This window comes from Salmo trutta, chromosome 28 (genome assembly GCF_901001165.1).
Source record: "Salmo trutta chromosome 28, fSalTru1.1, whole genome shotgun sequence".
Lineage (NCBI taxonomy): Eukaryota > Metazoa > Chordata > Actinopteri > Salmoniformes > Salmonidae > Salmo > Salmo trutta.
The window spans coordinates 23,358,282-23,378,192 of NC_042984.1; the positions used below are offsets into that span (position 1 = coordinate 23,358,282).

At 45.2% G+C, this 19,911-nt stretch overlaps 1 protein-coding gene across 7 annotated transcripts in view; it reads left to right on the top strand.

Annotated features, from left to right (window-relative positions):
* LOC115165836 (histone deacetylase 7) overlaps positions 1–19,911 on the top strand; it is an 84,186-nt gene that overhangs the window by 47,537 nt on the left and 16,738 nt on the right. For 5 of the 7 annotated variants that reach the window (XM_029719257.1, XM_029719259.1, XM_029719261.1 and 2 more), the window contains 6 exons: positions 14,791–14,972; positions 15,254–15,341; positions 16,780–16,900; positions 18,414–18,514; positions 19,157–19,279; positions 19,425–19,549. In XM_029719257.1, coding sequence (XP_029575117.1) covers positions 14,791–14,972; positions 15,254–15,341; positions 16,780–16,900; positions 18,414–18,514; positions 19,157–19,279; positions 19,425–19,549 — 740 coding nt within the window. The remainder of the gene's footprint in view (positions 1–14,790; positions 14,973–15,253; positions 15,342–16,779; positions 16,901–18,413; positions 18,515–19,156; positions 19,280–19,424; positions 19,550–19,911) is intronic. The other 2 variants (XM_029719258.1, XM_029719260.1) reach the window with 1 other exon arrangement.

The following is a 19,911-nucleotide window of genomic DNA, read 5'->3' on the forward strand; positions in this document are numbered from 1 at the left end:
AGTGACTACCTACCCTGACTGACCCACAGCCAGACAGATAGGCCTCACTAGTGACTACCTACCCTGACTGACCCACAGCCAGACGGATAGGCCTCACTAGTGACTACCTACCCTGACTGACCCACAGCCAGACGGATAGGCCTCACTAGTGACTACCTACCCTGACTGACCTACAGCCAGACGGATAGGCCTCACTAGTGACTACCTACCCTGACTGACCTACAGCCAGACGGATAGGCCTCACTAGTGACTACCCTGACTGACCTACAGCCAGACGGATAGGCCTCACTAGTGAATACCTACCCTGACTGACCTACAGCCAGACGGATAGGCCTCACTAGTGACTACCTACCCTGACTGACCCACAGCCAGACGGATAGGCCTCACTAGTGACTACCTACCCTGACTGACCCACAGCCAGACAGATAGGCCTCACTAGTGACTACCTACCCTGACTGACCCACAGCCAGACGGATAGGCCTCACTAGTGACTACCCTGACTGACCTACAGCTAGACGGATAGGCCTCACTAGTGACTACCCTGACTGACCTACAGCTAGACGGATAGGCCTCACTAGTGACTACCTGCCCTGACTGACCCACAGCCAGACGGATAGGCCTCACTAGTGACTACCTACCCTGACTGACCCACAGCCAGACGGATAGGCCTCACTAGTGACTACCTACCCTGACTGACCCACAGCCAGACGGATAGGCCTCACTAGTGACTACCTACCCTGACTGACCCACAGCCAGACGGATAGGCCTCACTAGTGACTACCTACCCTGACTGACCCACAGCCAGACGGATAGGCCTCACTAGTGACTACCTACCCTGACTGACCTACAGCCAGACGGATAGGCCTCACTAGTGACTACCTACCCTGACTGACCTACAGCCAGACGGATAGGCCTCACTAGTGACTACCCTGACTGACCTACAGCCAGACGGATAGGCCTCACTAGTGACTACCTACCCTGACTGACCCACAGCCAGACGGATAGGCCTCACTAGTGACTACCCTGACTGACCTACAGCCAGACGGATAGGCCTCACTAGTGACTACCTACCCTGACTGACCTACAGCCAGACGGATAGGCCTCACTAGTGACTACCTACCCTGACTGACCCACAGCCAGACGGATAGGCCTCACTAGTGACTACCTACCCTGACTGACCCACAGCCAGACGGATAGGCCTCACTAGTGACTACCCTGACTGACCTACAGCCAGACGGATAGGCCTCACTAGTGACTACCCTGACTGACCCACAGCCAGACGGATAGGCCTCACTAGTGACTACCTACCCTGACTGACCCACAGCCAGACGGATAGGCCTCACTAGTGACGACCTACCCTGACGGACCTACAGCCAGACGGATAGGCCTCACTAGTGACTACCCTGACTGACCTACAGCCAGACGGATAGGCCTCACTAGTGACTACCTACCCTGACTGACCCACAGCCAGACGGATAGGCCTCACTAGTGACTACCCTGACTGACCTACAGCCAGACGGATAGGCTTCTGTTGTCAACAACTGCATTACAAGAATATCGCTATATTGTATGCATATTTTGTATGCATATTTTGTATGCATTCAGTCCTAGGGTTGTAACAGTAATTGAATAACCGTGTAACTGACAGTTATAGATGAAGACCGCCATGAAAGTAAAACAACCGTCAAAAGTGTTTTTGGCCTACATTTGTAAAAAAAATCTATTAAACTGTTACTTTCTTTTCATGTAGATACGCTTTACCTAAGAGCGGGAGCGTTTACTAATGTTTTGTTAACTTAGTCTGTCTGTTAAACTGTCTACATCTCCTCCTCTTTCCAACTGTCATTAGATGGTCGAGCAGCTAATCCGCTAGATACATGGGGGTGGAGAAACACTAGTCTATAGGCCATGGCACTTCAGTAAAGAAATCCTTTGATGTGTGGACTTTGTTTTGCACAATGCACGTTTTCAAGGTAATTCTGGCTCTGAGGCCTATAATGCGCTAATGTTGTGTCAAATGGACAATGCACCAATCCTCTCCAACCTGGCCTGGTATAATTTGATATAGATCTTTTCTTAATTTATAGTCTAATCAACGCTGATAAATAGGCTATGGATGTGTGTATTTGTTTCTCTTTTAATGATTGTCATACTATAGCATAGCTGTCTCTCCCCTTCATACTTTCCCTGTTAATTCCTATTTTATAGCCTTCTTTCAGAAAGCCTAATGGAGGCCTAGTTTTATTTTAAAAATGTTTTAAGGAAAGGAGAAATATTTGCTCTTGTGTATGACAGACGCTGGTGGCTTTGATTGACGGGTCCTTTTTACGGGGTGTGAGTTTGTGAGTTTGCTGATTCTCTCTCTAGGCCTGTGAGGTTGACCAAATGGTTGGATTGGAGCAGTGAGGAGGCAAATTGAGGAAGATTTTTGTCAATGTGAGGATTTTATTAGCAAACATGAAGCTGTAAAGCCAACGACTCTCCAAGTACCCAAGAAAGCAAAGGTAACTGAACTAAATGACTATAGCCCCATAGCACTCACTTCTGTCATCATGAAGTGCTTTGAGAGACTAGTTAAGGATCATATCACCTCTACCTTACCTGACACCCTAGGTGTCAATTTGTATTCCGCCCCAATAGATCCACAGACGATGCAGTCGCCATCCCACTGCACAATCCCATCTGGACAAGAGGAATACCTATGTAAGAATGCTTCCAGACAGCAACCACACAAGGCCTATATACCAGTAGTATTATATTATGTAAATAAGAAAGTGTCCTAAACTAGCATGTCTGGACTCCATCTCTTTAATAAGAATCAAACGCTTCTGTCATGATTTCATCTTGTAAAAGGCCTATTTTTAGTAGCTTAGGCTACATTATTTCTATGACGACACAGGGCGAGACTCAGATGCAGACACAGGAGGCAGATGGTTCGAGTCTCTGATATTTATTAAAATACAAGGGGCAGGTCGAGGACAGGCAGAAGTTCATAAACCAGGTCAAAGTCCGAAGGTACAGGGGGTCAGGCAGGCTCGAGGTCAGGGCAGGCAGAACAGGTCAGAACCAGGAGGGCTAGAAAACAGAGATTAGGAAAAACAGGAGCACAGAAAAACACGCTGGTAGGCTTGACAAGATAGTATGAACTGTCCATGACTGACCCAGCAGACTCGGACCGACTCCGCAACGCTGTCTCCCTGCAAGGAGCCACCATTGAAAAACACGATAAGCTACTTCAGAGCCTTATGGAAGGTCTCCATATGCTGTTTGGATGCCATGACCAGGGTTTCAAGACGTTACTAGAGCAATTCCATGGACTATCTATCAGGCAGCTGGCCAACGGAGACCTCCCGGACGCTCAGTAATTCACCAGCCAGTGATGATTTTGTACAGCCTACCCGGCTTCCCGAGAACCCCGCTTACTTCCTCCTGAGCGCTATGTTGGGGACCCTGGAACCTGCCAGTTGTTTCTTTCCCAGTGCTCCCTCATCTTTGAGCTGCAGTCCTCTTTGTTCCCTTCGGACCATTCGAGAATAGCGTATCTTATAACGCTAATGTCTGGTAAGGCGCTCTCCTGGGCAACAGCGGTTTGGGAGCAACTATCCGCCATTTGCGTTCGTTTGTAGGATTTCATTGCGGAGGTGAGGAAGGTATTCAATTCTCTGGTGTCTGGGAGAGAGGCGGCCCAAAAGCTACTTCGACTACGCCAAGAACCGCGTAGTGTGGCAGACTACGCAGTAGACTTTCGCACGTTAGCCGCCAAGAGTGCCTGGAAACCGGAGTCTCTGTTCCTTACCTTTCTTCATGGACTATCCGAGGAGATTAAAGACGAGCTCGCAGCTCGGGAGTTACCCCTGGACCTCAACTCCCTCATAGCCTTAACCATACGGATCGATGGACGTCTATGGGAGCGCAGGAAGGAGAGGTCTGTTTTCGGCCCCACTCGTTCGTCCACAGCTGCTTGCTCACCCCCCAAGAACCCGGAAGTCCCCGACGCCTGCATTTCCGAGAGGATCCGAAGGCAGTCCCCTCGGGAATCATCGGGAACGAGCGACTCATTTTCTACTGTGCCTACGCAATCGGGCAGAGCTAGGTTGTCGCCTCAGGGACGACTACAGAGGCTTAACTCCAACAGTTGCCTGTTGTGGTGCTACAGGCCATTACAAATCCGCCTGTCTAGTAAAATACCAGACTCATCAGCTAGGTAAGAGTACTATGGTGGGCCAGTTAGTACTATAACGACACAGGGCGAGACCCAGATGCAGACACAGGAGCCAGATGGTTTGAGTCTCTGATATTTATTAAAATACAAGGGCCATGTCGAGGACAGGCAGAAGTTCATTAACCAGGTCAGAGTCCCGAAAGGTACAGGGGGGCAACGGAGCAGAGGTGTGGACTCAAGCCACATGACTTGGACTCACTTTAAGTCACAAATATGATGACTTGCAGCTTGACTTTGACTTTAACACCAATGACTCGTGACTTAACTTGGACTTGAGCCTTTTGACTCAAACTGAATTGATACCCTCTCCAAGCAAATATTAAAAATGATGCTATTAAAAAAAGTGTGCAGTGCATCAACTCTTCATTTAACGGATTACTGTTTGAATCGGACAGCAGCCAATCAAATTGTGCCAGCTGAGAAAAAGTTGCACGTGGCAATGCAGAGGAATGGTGGGTGAATTCAGTTGGAGCCCCTGGGAAGATGATACCCAAAAGTATTATTTTCGGATATAAAGACTACGCTGTAGTCAACAAAAAACGGATTGCAACTTGCAAAACATGCGGGACGAAAATGACAGATGGAGGAGCAACAACTTCCAACTTTGTTAGACATTTGAAGCTGCACAAATAATGGTAAGTCGTGGCTAATATAGCCGACAGCTATATATAACTTTGCTTGTGTAGCATGTAGGCTAACATAACATTAAGACAACGAGCCTCCACACAGTCAGTCAGTGCGGGAACGTAATCATTGCACCCAGGATTGAGCTACAACTGGCTAGGCAGTTGGTAGCCTAAATCCTGCCTGATGTTACTGCTGTTCCTAAAACCGTTGACATACGTTAGCCTACTGTAACCACACACACAGAGTGAGCCTACAGAGTGTGTGTGTGTGTTAAGGTTGGGTATTGTGTACAAGCCTACGTCACCCGATTGCGCCCCATAGTGGGGGTCTTTCTCATGGCTACCCATGTATTTCCATGGAAATATAATGTTTATTTGGAAAGTTATATATATATAAAGCATTCATGATTTGCGTAATATACTAACTATTACTCTTGTTAAAAATATGAAACCACGCTGGTAGGCTTGACCAGATAGCACGAACTGGCTACAGAGAACACAGGTATAAATACACTGGGGCTAATGGAAAGATGGGCGACACCTGGAGGGGGGTGGAGACGAGAACAAAGGCAGGTGAAACAGATCAGGTTGGAGTGGAGGCAAGCACAAAGACAGGTGAAACAGATCAGGTTGGAGTGGAGGCAAGCACAAAGACAGGTGAAACAGATCAGGTTGGAGTGGAGGCAAGCACAAAGACAGGTGAAACAGATCAGGTTGGAGTGGAGGCAAGCACAAAGACAGGTGAAACAGATCAGGGTGTGACAATTTCTCTCATTACGGCGTCCTCTCTACACTGCCATCGAATGACCGCAGCAGCAGGGTTTGTGACGTTAGAAGTGAGAGTGATTTTTGTTCGGTGCGTCAAAATTATTTTGACATACGAAAATGCAACAGATCCTCTTTAATCTGCCATTTTTTATTTTCTATATTAATATAAATTATAAGTAATAACCTAAATAATTATAATGAAATGCCATGATAATAAAAAAGTGTAATGGCTTGTTTTAAAATAAAATATTCGGAAGTAAATTCATATAAAAGTGTAAAAACAGAATTGTTACCTCCCGTTTTTACATAGGGCCTTATAGGCCTAAGACAACTAACATTTCAACAAAAAGGAAAAACCAGTAACAAGGTGTAATACAATAGTGAAAATGCATGTTTCTTTTGAGTCTTATTGCCTATGCGTGACGTTGTGTCAGTGACAATCCTCTCCAATCTTACATTTCTTCATCTGTAGACTAGACTAATACTTAGAGGTGATAACTTGAATACTTATATTTCGATGTTACTGATAATAATGGTAAAAGTAAAGTTGCAGAGATAAAAGCCACTTGTTTCTTTCTGAATAGTTATGTCCGTGAACGTGTACGTTGGCCTGGCCGAGTACCGTATCCTCAAATTCCAAGACCGTCACAGCCCTATTCAGTCCTTACGTTTACTGCAGGGCTATGCTACCTGTTGTAGCTGATGTGGTGTCCGTCCTAAAAGTTGTGCTTGGCTGGAACAGTTCCGTTATGTTTCCACATGTTGAAAACAAAGGGCAGCTCCGAGACGTACACAGCACAGCTAACTCTGCAGGAAATCCTGTGCTGCAGACAGGAATGGCTGGCCAGGGTTGACCTAATGCACTACACACACACACACACACACACACACACACACACACACACACACACACACACACACACACACACACAAACAAAGCAACAGGTGGGCCTGCAGGAACAGGGAAGAGGAAAGGAGGTGTTGAATTATACTGAGAGATGGTGAAAGTACAACACACATAGAGGGTGGGATCCTAATAACACGGTGACTTTCTCAGGGGTGTCAGGTTGTCATAACAATCCCCTGCTTCGACCTCTCTCCCTTTTCTTATCCTCTGCTCTCTACCCTCCCCTCTCCTCCTCTCCCCTCTCCTCTCTGCTCTCTCCTCCTCTCCCCTCTCCTCCTCTCCTCTCTGCTCTCTCCTCCCCTCTGCTCTCTCCCCTCCCCTCTCTCCTCTCCTCCTCTCCTCCTCTCCCCTCTCCCCTCTGCTCTCTCCCCTCTCCTCCTTTCTCCTCCTCTCCTCTCTCCCTGGGTGGAGATTATAAGAGTACATGACCATTAAGGCCAGATAGTTATTCAAGATGTTCAAACCATCATATATGACCAGCAGAGTCAAATAATAATCACAGCGTGAACGAACCCTTCCACTGTTGAACTTGACTTGTGTTTTCAGCTTGGGAAAGTGCAGTGTGTTGTAGTAGAGTACATTTTGTATTAAAAAGGAACATTTTGGAAGAGACAGTCAGATAATTGACACATTAGCATACACTGGAATGTAGACCAGAGGATACAGTGGTGGTTGTACCCCTGACTGTCACCACTGACACACTTCTGTAGACTGCCTTCAATACTTTAATGTGAGTGACAAGACTTATCTACAAACCCTAAGGAACTGTGCACACTTACACTCAGACACACACCTTTGCAGTTGCTACATCCATTTTTGGACGTATTAATCATATGTACCCATTGATTCTTGAAGGATATAACTTATTAATGAGTGTGGTGCTGTAAAGGGCAAACCCTCTTACCACGCCCTTCCAGAACCCCAGCTGGGCTCTATTAGCCTCCTAACTGGGAAGGTTCTAGAAGGGCGTGGTAAGAGGGTTTGCCCTTTACAGCACCGCAATGCCTCATGAGTTAGTTCAACTGTCATACTCCATCAGAACCCAAAATATAAGCTTGTTTTACTCCAATATTTGTAAACAAAGTCAATGTAAACACACTGTATAGCCTCGACATATTTTTATGTCATGGATGGACAGTTCCTTTTTTGTTGTTGTTGCTTTTTACAGTAGCAGTGGTTCGCTTTGTTATCGTTTCAACTGCCAATATCTTCAGCAAGGTTACTTTTTAAAAACTGCATTATGCTCAGACATATTCAAGCCTTTTTTCCTTGGAGGATGTAGTTTGTGCTACATATCCTCTCGGCCGATGGATCAGGACCTCTGATGAGGAGGACAAACAAAAGTCACCATTGAAATTAGCAGCAAAGCCTGAAAGAAATGTTCCTCCCACCCCAAAATAGATGTGGAATCCATGCCAATTAGAGACTCCATTCCAGTCAGGATCAACAAGAGGAGGAGGAGGGGGAGGGGGGGGGATGGAGGGGGAGGTGTCTGACCAAAGTGGAGCAGATGTCACTTGGTCAACACTTCCTGTTTTGTTGGCCTTTTTATTTTGAGACGGCTAATTTGGAGGGCCAACCAGTCGCTGAGTCTTTGGCTCTGTGTGGAGCCTGAGATTTACACTGACACTTTGGCTTCCATTGTTCCCTTTTCCCTTTTCTCCTAGCAGACCTGACCACAGAGGACATCACTCAGCTTCAGCTCAGTGTGTCTGTCTGCCTGCCTCCATCACCACAGACTTGCCACAACTATCTTTTTACCAGACTTTACTTGTTTTGTAACCCCAAAATAAGGACACAAATCAGCAGTTCACATCTGTTAGTTTTTTCCCCTGGATGTGTGGACTTACTCCAGGTTCGTACTACAGTTATGATAGTGTACAAATAACTTGTTCATGCAGAATGAACACGTCAACTCATGAGTGGTGATAGAGGTTATAAGAGGTAAAGTGGGTCTAGTTACAGAAAGACTCTCGGTTTCATACTTTCTCAATCAGTCATTCTGTGTTCTGCCTAATAATCTTGAGGGACCAGAGGGATAGAAGTTCCCGTACACACTGGTCATACTGGTAGAAGAACGATAGAGTTCTGGGAAGGAGATGAGGAGGAGTGACTGATTGTCTGTTCAGTGTCCAGTGGGACTCATCCTAGCCCTGAACCAGGCTTCAACAGACACATCTGATCTTCATCATCGCATCACACCATGACTTGTTGGCTCTGAGGAACAGTTTGTCTATCGGCCAGGTTCAGATTTCAGACACTCATTGTGAAGACGCACAGTTGACCTGTGAGTAGGGCTGACCGTATTACCGCCACACCGACAGTCATGTATCACTAACATTGAGTGGCTGCTGCCAACATGACTCAAATCTGTAGCCACTTTAATAATTCAAAATTGGATGTAATAAATGTATCACTAGTCACTTTAAACAATGCCACTTTATATAATGTTTATATTACACATCTCATATGTATATACTGTACTCTATATAATCTAATGCATCATGCATATGCCGTTTGGCCATCGCTCATCCATATATTTTTATGTACATATTCTTATTCATTCCTTTACACTTGTGTGTGTATAAGGTAGTTGTTGTGAAATTGTTAGATTATTTGTTAGATATTACTGCACGGTCAGAACTAGAAGCACAAGCATTTCGCTACACTCGCTTTAACATCTGCTAACCATATGTATGTGACAAATACAATTTGATTTGCTTTGATGAACGCAGTAAAATTCTAGGTGACCGTTGAGTCACGGTAATGTCCTCTTATGCACTCTGGACATGCGTTAGTAGTACTCAACTCACTAACGATTATCAGGTCCTAACTGCCTGGTACTCAGGGCTCTATTGTCCCTCCATCAGGTCCTAACTGCCTGGTACTCAGGGCTCTATTGTCCCTCCATCAGGTCCTAACTGCCTGGTACTCAGGGCTCTATTGTCCCTCCATCAGGTCCTAACTGCCTGGTACTCAGGGCTCTATTGTCCCTCCATCAGGTCCTAATGGCCTGGTACTCAGGGCTCTATTGTCCCTCCATCAGGTTCTAATGGCCTGGTACTCAGGGCTCTATTGTCCCTCCATCAGTTTCTAATGGCCTGGTACTCAGGGCTCTATTGTCCCTCCATCAGGTTCTAATGGCCTGGTACTCAGGGCTCTATTGTCCCTCCATCAGTTTCTAATGGCCTGGTACTCAGGGCTCTATTGTCCCTCCATCAGGTCCTAATGGCCTGGTACTCAGGGCTCTATTGTCCCTCCATCAGGTCCTAATGGCCTGGTACTCAGGGCTCTATTGTATCTCCATCAGGTTCTAATGGCCTGGTACTCAGGGCTCTATTGTCCCTCCATCAGGTCCTATTGGCCTGGTACTCAGCCTGCTATTGTCCCTCTAACTACTCTGACATAAATGCAAATACAACTAAAATCAAACACTTATCATCAAAACATCATCATGCTTTTAAAACTCACCTCACTATGATGATCAATTTGAAGTAAGAAGTTCAACAGCAGGTTGAAACTGAGTGGAAAACATGGTCGTTGTGGATGTTGTTTCAAAGCCAAACACAACGAAATGGACAGGTGATGATTAATTTAAAACACCCATATACATAGCATTGGTCTATATGAGTCCAAGCCCCCCCAGAAATCCTGAATTAAATGAATGATTGGGCCGTTCGATAGATAGCCTACTGCGTATTACACATGGCAGAAAAATAAAACAAAAATACTGATTAAAGATATCTTTGGCACATAATTGGTCTAGCCTAAATTAAACAAATTCAAAGTTATTCCACAATTACAGTGAATTTGTATTTTATTTAGAATTTATGTGTGTAATTAATACGCTGACACATGACCTTTTAGCTAGTGAATATCTCACCACCATGTGTTTTCATCTCTCTCTCCTTCATTCCTTTTTCCAGCGCGCAGAGAGAGGGGCTGTCAACAGTTTAATCAAATATGTTTCATTGTGAAAACATGTTACTGTCGATGTTCCCCAACAGATTTCACTTATTTTCCCAAATGAAGTACTGGGTAGCTGCAGGAACAGGGTGGAGAGCCCATGGCATACAGATTGTGGGAGGAATATCACCTGCCTTACGTGAACTAACCAGAGTAGCCTACCTGATAAGCTGTAGACCACACTATCTATCTAGAGAGTTTTCATCTGTATTTTTCATAGCTGTTTACATACCAGCACAGACTGAGGCTGGCACTAAGACAGCATTGAACGAGCTGCATTCCGCCATAAGCAAACAAGAAAAAGCTCACCCAGAGGTGGTGCTCCTAGTTGCCGGGGACTTTAATGTAGAGAAACTGAAATCTATTTTACCAAATTTCTATCCGCATGTAAATGTGCAACCAGAGGGGAAAAAACTCTGGACCGGAGTGTGACAAGTGTAGGTCCAAGAGGCTTCTTAACAGCTTCTACCCCCAAGCCATAAGACTCCTGAACATCTAATCAAATGGTTACCCATACTGTTTGCGTTGCCCCCCCCCCCCTCTTTTACACCGCTGCTACTCTCTGTTGTTATCATCTATGCATATTCACTTTAATAACTCTACCTACATGTACATATTACCTCGACTAAACGGTGCCCCCACACATTGACTCTGTACCGGTACCCCCAATTATATAGTCTCGCTGTTGTTATTTTACTGCTGCTCTTTAATGATTTGTTACTCTTATTTCTTACTCTTATCCGGATTTATTTAAACTGCATTGTTGTTTAGGGGCTCGTAAGTAAGCATTTCACTGTAAGGTCTACCTACACCTGTTGTATTCGGCGCATGTGACTAATAACATTAGATTTGATTTGAGTGAAATGAACCAGTGTGAAAGCGGCCTCCATTCACTATTCCAGTGCATACAGACGATATCTCTTTTTGCTCTTGTTCCTGCCCATTGGATAATGGGCCATTCTAAATCTAAACTAATTTGACATTTCAGTAAAGACGAGATTAAATTGAGAATAGTCTGATGGGTGAAAATAGGATCACTTGATGAGAGAACAGCGTGTGCAGCCTGAGGCTCATCAATAGCCAATAGTCACATCATGCAGCATATTTACACTGCCGTTCAAAAGTTTGGGGTCTCTTAGAAATGTCCTTGTTTTTTAAAGAAAAGCACACTTTTTGTCCCTTAAAATAACATCAAATTGATCAGAAATACAGTGTAAACATTGTTAATGTTGTAAATGACTATTGTAGCTGGAAACGGCTTATTTTTAATGGAATATCTACATAGGCGTACAGAGGCCCATTATCAGCAACCATCACCGCTGTGTTCCAATGGCACGTTGTGTTAGCTAATCCAAGTTTATCATTAGAAAACCCTTTTGCAATTATGTTAGCACAGCAGAAAACTCTCTTCACTGTTGACGTTGAGACTGGTGTTTTGCGGGTCTATTTAATGAAGCTGCCTGTTGAGGACTTGTGAAGCGTCTGTTTCTCAAACTAGACACTCTAATGTACTTGTCCTCTTGCTCAGTTGTGCACAGTTTTCAGCTGTGCTAACATAATTGCAAAAGGGTTTTCTAATGATCAATTAGCCTTTTAAAATGATAAACTTGGATTAGCTAACAACGTGCCATTGGAACACAGGAGTGATGGTTGCTGATAATGGCCCTCTGTACCCCTATGTAGATATTCCATAAAAAATATGTCGTTTCCAGCCACAATAGTCATTTACAACATTAACAATGTCTTCACTGTATTTCTGATCAATTCTATGTTATTTTAATGGACAAAACATTTGTTTTTCTTTCAAAAACAAGAACATTTTTAAGTGACCCCAAACTTTTGAACAGTAGTGAATCTCTTGATTTCCAAGGCATTCTAAGGTTTGTATCATTCACAACTAAAGTTTCTAGCATATTGGACCTGTTTCAAATGATCACTTTTATGGTCGACATAGACAATTCATATGCGCACTTGCTCCGGAATGGGAAAAATTGCCTTTCTATTTTATTCAGCTAAGTTCAATTATATTTTTCTTACTATAAAATCATATAATATAACATAGAGGCAAGGGACTTGTAAGTATATCTTTTCTGCTAAATGAACAAGCCTACAGCCTATGGCATGGAGCATAGCCAGATAACATACAGTACACCAACTCATTTTCTGTTCTTCTGAAATACGTTTTATTCATATCATGTTTGTTTAGACCTGCCTAAAATAAATAATGGATTCATTGTGATGGTGTGTATTCAATTGATTTATTAGACTTTTTTAAATGTATTTGTTCCAAAGGCAGGCGTCAGCTGCTTGTATGTTTGGAAGCCTGGAGATGCTAAACGTGTTTATGTTAATTAACGGGCAATTACCGTGAGAGCGGCAATCTTTTGCATGACAATAACCAGATGACAAAATGTCATGACTGCCATGGTCAGACAAACAGGGTCTCTTTCTCACCTGACACACAGGCAAACACGCACACACCCACACACTCACCCCCTTTCCCAGTAGGATCCATGACTGTGGAAACTAAAGGCGAGTCTTAAGTGTCTTTCTTGTGAGAAACAAACTAGTTGTGTAGGTAAATGTGGTCCCTCTCTTTGTGTTGTAAATATAGCTGGTAGTGGGAGAGAGATGGAAACAGGACAGACACGGGTGTTTTCTGCTGATGAGTGGCCCCTCTGTTTCCTTAAATGAGACGCTGCTGTTACGTTCCTGGAATAATCCACGTGTTCCTCTGACTCCCAAATCTCACCCTATTCGCTATATAGTACACTACTTTTGACTAGGGCCCATAGGGCTGTGGTCAAAAGTAGTGCACTATATAGCGAACAGGGTGCCATTTGATCGCATCCACAGAGCCTGTTGACTCCTCGTCAAGAAGGATTTAAATCATTCCAAACATTGATGGCGTTCATGCAGCCCCTGCCAAGTCTTTCTCCTCCCTCCACTCCAGCCTCCTAATATGGATGCCCTAAACCCAAGGCTGTGTCAGAACATGTTAGGGCACAGGTGTTACAGCTGCATTTACACACAAACAACAACTGGACTTTGACAGACAGAAATGTCTATCAGAACGTCCCCCCACCACATTCTTACACAGAAACACACTACAGCGTGCGCACTCACAGACACACACACACACACACCTCATCAGCTCGTTTTCATTCGTACAACAGGGTTGTGAAAAGCGAATCTTTCATTCTATTGATAAACGCACCGTTTTATTGTTGGTTCATTAGCAGTGGGGAGTGATTGATGTAGTCTAACGGTACTAGTCTAGTGAACAATGGACTGTTTGTGTAATGATACAGTATATGTTGATGCTGTGCACCGAGGGCCTGTAAACAGCCCTTTGATTTCCATGGACGTCCGAACTAAAGCATGAGTTCCATCATCCGTTTCCACATTCAGGGGTTGAGAGCACACAGCTGGCTATAGCAGTGTGTATGAAGGAGGCTTTTCTCCTCAAACACAGTGTGCACCACGCTAAACACTAACGCTGACAATTGCCAGGGACCTCACGAAACGATATTATCACAATGCTTAGGTGGCGATGGCAATATATACTGCGAGTCTCACAATTCAACAGCAGTGTTAATGGAATCTACGGTCTCTCACCCTCAGTCACAACACAACCTCTTTAACCCAGCTGTGAGGTGAAGATTTACTGCCTGCAGATCTTTACACTAGACAGAAACACTGTGTTTATACAGGATTTTCCCCTTTCATCTTTTTTTTACTGGTGCTGCTCATAATTTGGACACAGGCCAAGTCAACTTTCATGAGTGACATGTACATAATTTGACTCAGACACTTGAGACCTGGCATGTAGTTATAAACTCTCTACCCAAGACTATCTGGGAAATGTCATGACAAGTCTTTTTATTTTATTTTTTGTCTGTATGCGAGTGCGTGTGCACGTGTCAGTACTGTGTAGGAAGACCTGCATCTCTTTCCCAAACCCTTCCTGGATCCTGTTGTAGAACGCGGTGAGGAGTCTTTCCCACTGACTCCCCCATGCAATGCAAATGTCCCGGAGCAGCATGCAAAGCCATAAACATCTGCCATTTATGTCACTGAAGAATGTAGAGTTAGGAGAGGAGTGCAGCCCATTGGAAGAAAAATAGAGCGCTGGGAGTTAAGTGTTACTGCTGTACTGTAAGAAAACACTTGAACTGAAGTCCAGAGGTTGGTAGTAAGAAATTGATTTTCTGAGAAACTCAACACTCTCCCTCCCTCCCTCCCTCCCTCCCTCCCTCCCTCCCTCCCTCCCTCCCTCCCTCCCTCCCTCCCACTATCAGAGTCCTCGGTGTCGGCGCCCCTGGGGTCAGTCCCCATGGACCTGCGTGTGACGGAGCGTGTGATGCGGCCGGGTTCGGACACAGCCCTGCTGACGCCCCTGCACCCCCCGCTGCTCCTCAGCCCCTTCTCCCCCCAGGCCTGCACCCCTTTCTCGCAGCAGCAGCTGCACCAGCACATACGGGTATGTTCTGTATGGCTCTGCCCAGTCCCAGCACACAGTCCCCAAACACTCTCACCCTAATGCCACTGGAATCCATGCATTTCATTACATGTACTGTATTTCATGTTTTAATGCCTGTAATGTTTACATTTGTGCAAATCATATTAGTAATGACTTTCATGCTCCATTCAAGCTCATTAGTCCAAGTCTTTCTGTCACCCATATGTCACACATTCCCAGTCCAGAGGGGCACTTTTTCCTGTTTCCACACATACTTTACTGAGTGTCTCATCGTATTTCAGTTCAACATGGAACAACGGAGACGTGAGCAGGAGCAGGAGAAACAGCAAGAGCTGCAGCAGCTGTGGCACAAGGACAAGAGCCAACAGAGTGAGTTTTACTGTGTGTGTGTGTTTAGTTGTACTATCTTTGTGGGGACCAGAAGTCCTCACAAAGACTGTAAAACAAGGGACAACTCGGACAAGTGTGGACATTTCGCTGGTCCCCACAAGGATAAAGGCTATTTTAGGCTAATTTAAAATTAGGGTTAGTGGTTAAGGGTAGGTTAAGTGTAGGAAAAATAGTATTTTGATTGGGAATCAATTGTTTGGTCCCCACGAGGACAGAAAAACATACGTGTGTGTGTGTGTGCTTGTACATTGTTGTATTGTTGCCCTGATTTGAAAATGTTCTGCACATTCTGGTGTAAAGAGAAATAGATCCATCAATGTCACTTTCACAAGATAAACATCCTGCACACACACACACACACACACACACACACACACACACACACACACACACACACTATGCAAATGTATATTTTCACCCCAACTAACTTAATGCCTTGTGCAGAAAAACCATGTAAACCCACCCAAATGAGAGGCATTTACCTCTGCCTTTTCCCAGCAAACTGAGTCATCATCAATTACACCTATACAGAAATAATACCCAATGTCTTACAACAAGCAGAGGAAAACAGTAATGTTGTGCTCTGTCTTTGTGTGGTCATAAATACATCTGTGTGGTCTCTGAGCCTTCCTCCAGTCAGACAGTATCTGGTAGGGCCCTGAAGAGGAGGGGAGAGGATGAGCTGAGTAATGTTGTTTTGACCTTTGCCCTGTGGGTCCCAAACCTGGTTCTCTGTGAGTGGCTGTCAATGGACCATTGTGGCTCTGAGCTGCTTATCTCTGTGTTTTGTGGGCTGGAGCTGAGGCATGCTAGACTTCACGTGTTACCTCGTCCTCACACAGATCCCACTGTTCCCATTGCCTTACACACACACACACACACACACACACTGGAAAGGTCAGGTCCATCTGTGGATAGAGGGAGAGACTAATAGAGGGCCATTCCCATTGTTTATTTTATTTGTTTATTTCACCTTTATTTAACCAGGTAGGCTAGTTGAGAACAAGTTCTCATTTACAACTGCGACCTGAACCAAGATAAAGCAGAGCAGTTCAACACATACAACAACACAGAGTTACACATGGAATAAACAAACATACAGTCAATAATACAATAGAGAAAGTGTATATACAGTGTGTGCAAATGAGGTAGGTTAAGGGGGGTGAGGCAATAAATAGGCCATAGTGGCGAAATGATTACAGTACGGCAAATTAAACACTGGGGTGATAGATGTGCAGAAGATGAATGTGCAAGTAGAGATACTGGGGTGCAAAGGAGCAAGATAAATAAATACATACAGTATGGGGATGAGGTCGTTGTGACAGGAGGAGTGTCATACTGTATATAGTCTATCTTCAGTTACCAGACCCTGCAGAGTGATTGGTCTGATGGTCTCTATATCTGTGTTGATTGACAGGTGCCGTGGCCAGTTCCCTGGTGAAGCAGAAACTCCAGGAGGTGATTCTGAAGAAGCAGAAACAACAAGCCCTGGAGAGGACCAGCTCCAACCCTCTCAGTGGTCCCCCTGTGGGCTACAGGTGAGAACTCTTTACACCTTCAGTAGAATGTGGGCTACAGGTGAGAACTCTTTACACCTTCAGTAGAATGTGGGCTACAGGTGAGAACCCTTTACACCTTCAGTAGAATGTGGGCTACAGGTGAGAACTCTTTACACCTTCAGTAGAATGTGGGCTACAGGTGAGAACTCTTTACACCTTCAGTAGAATGTGGGCTACAGGTGAGAACTCTTTACACCTTCAGTAGAATGTGGGCTACAGGTGAGAACTCTTTACACCTTCAGTAGAATGTGGGCTACAGGTGAGAACTCTTTACACCTTCAGTAGCATGTGGGCTACAGGTGAGAACTCTTTACACCTTCAGTAGAATGTGGGCTACAGGTGAGAACTCTTTACACCTTCAGTAGCATGTGGGCTACAGGTGAGAACCCTTTACACCTTCAGTAGCATGTGGGCTACAGGTGAGAGCTCTTTACACCTTCAGTAGCATGTGGGCTACAGGTGAGAACTCTTTACACCTTCAGTAGCATGTGGGCTACAGGTGAGAACTCTTTACACCTTCAGTAGCATGTGGGCTACAGGTGAGAGCTCTTTACACCTTCAGTAGCATGTGGGCTACAGGTGAGAACTCTTTACACCTTCAGTAGCATGTGGGCTACAGGTGAGAACTCTTTACACCTTCAGTAGAATGTGGGCTACAGGTGAGAACTCTTTACACCTTCAGTAGCATGTGGGCTACAGGTGAGAACTCTTTACACCTTCAGTAGCATGTGGGCTACAGGTGAGAACTCTTTACACCTTCAGTAGAATGTGGGCTACAGGTGAGAACTCTTTACACCTTCAGTAGAATGTGGGCTACAGGTGAGAACTCTTTACACCTTCAGTAGCTTGTGGGCTACAGGTGAGAACTCTTTACACCTTCAGTAGCTTGTGGGCTACAGGTGAGAACTCTTTACACCTTCAGTAGAATGTGGGCTACAGGTGAGAACTCTTTACACCTTCAGTAGCATGTGGGCTACAGGTGAGAACCCTTTACACCTTCAGTAGCATGTGGGCTACAGGTGAGAGCTCTTTACACCTTCAGTAGCATGTGGGCTACAGGTGAGAACTCTTTACACCTTCAGTAGCATGTGGGCTACAGGTGAGAACTCTTTACACCTTCAGTAGCATGTGGGCTACAGGTGAGAACTCTTTACACCTTCAGTAGCATGTGGGCTACAGGTGAGAACTCTTTACACCTTCAGTAGCATGTGGGCTACAGGTGAGAACTCTTTACACCTTCAGTAGAATGTGGGCTACAGGTGAGAACTCTTTACACCTTCAGTAGCATGTGGGCTACAGGTGAGAACTCTTTACACCTTCAGTAGCATGTGGGCTACAGGTGAGAACTCTTTACACCTTCAGTAGCATGCTTTCATTTTTTACCATTACATTGTGTCAGTATGTGTGTTGTGCTGAGTCATTTCACCTTGATTTCAGTTTCCAATTGATTATCCGACTGACTGTGTTGTGTGTCTGTGTTTTGTTTCTGTAGGGAGCTGGCTCCAGACCCCAGTGGGCCCCCCCAGCCTCTAGTGTCCTCCCCCGCACAGGGTTCCAGCGACGGCTCAGATGACACTCCTCTACGCAGGGCAGGTGAGACACCACACACACACACACACAAACACACACACACACACACACACACACACACACACACACACACACACACACACACACACACACACACACACACACACACACACTAAACCAGGTGTTTGCCATGCAAATATTTAGTTCTCACATGCCTTGTGCCTCAGGCCCTGATGCTATGAGGTTACACTCTATAATTAGCCCATAAGATCCTTGTTGCAAAGCTGTAATGCTGTCAGCTGAAGCACGGTTCCCTGCCCTACACACAGCCCAGAGAGATGACTGACAGAGTATTCATTATAACACAGTTTTGACACGCAGTTAATTAGCCACGTGGCTGCACACTACTTCATCACTGTCATCCTGTTCATAATACCTGTTTGGAATCGGATCTAGGCTTCACAATGCCTGTAGAACCTGTTTTAGAGAAGCTCACGGTAAATCTAGATGTTTCCTACATATGGTACATTCTGTACATCAGCAGAATTAAACTGCTGAGAATGTATGAATGGAATGGAAATTCTGTCTTTCAATGGTATTGATCCTGATTTCTACATTGTGCTCGGCTACTAACTTTCTTTTGTATTGGATCGTTTTCGGAGACAGTAAATTTATACTAATGATGTTATCTCTGTCGTTGAGCAGCCTCAGAGCCCAACCTGAAGGTGAAACACAAGCTGAAGAAACACCTGAACACTCGTAAGAGTCCTCTGACCCGCAAGGAGAGTGCCCCGTCCCCCATCAAACACCGGGTGCCCGACACTCTGGGTAAGTCCCTCACTCCCACTAACACTGCTGCCCGCTAGGCTCTGTGGTGCCAGGGCTAATAGAATGACTGGGACATGTTGTGTTTTGAACTCTCTCTCTCGCCCTTTCTCTCTCTCCCTCCCTTTCCCCCTTTTTCTCTCTGCAGACTCGTCCCCCAGCAGCAGTAGCACACCAGTGTCTGGCTGCAGCTCGCCTAACGACAGTCTACCCAATGAGAACGGAGTGCTGCAGTCTATTGGCGGGCTGTCCCATGAGGTTATTATCCGATTGGTATTTACCCAGCCTCCCTTCCCCTACACACACATACACCTATACATATACATGAAGCTTTGATTCTCCTCTAGTGTGTTTGTGTGGAGATGGGACCAGTAGAGCCTTAGTTTCTGGACTGTTTGTTCAGTGTGTTTCTCTAAGCTATGCGGTCTGGGTAATGAAATGTTTAAAACAGTGATACTGGATAAGGACATCTGTCTGTAGCCCTGTAGCTGAACACAACACCAGATCTGGTCACCTAATCAAACTCTCTCCACCTCGTTGAACACAACACCAGATCACCTAATCAAACTCTCTCCACCTCGTTGAACACAACACCAGATCTGGTCACCTAATCAAACTCTCCCCACCTCGTTGAA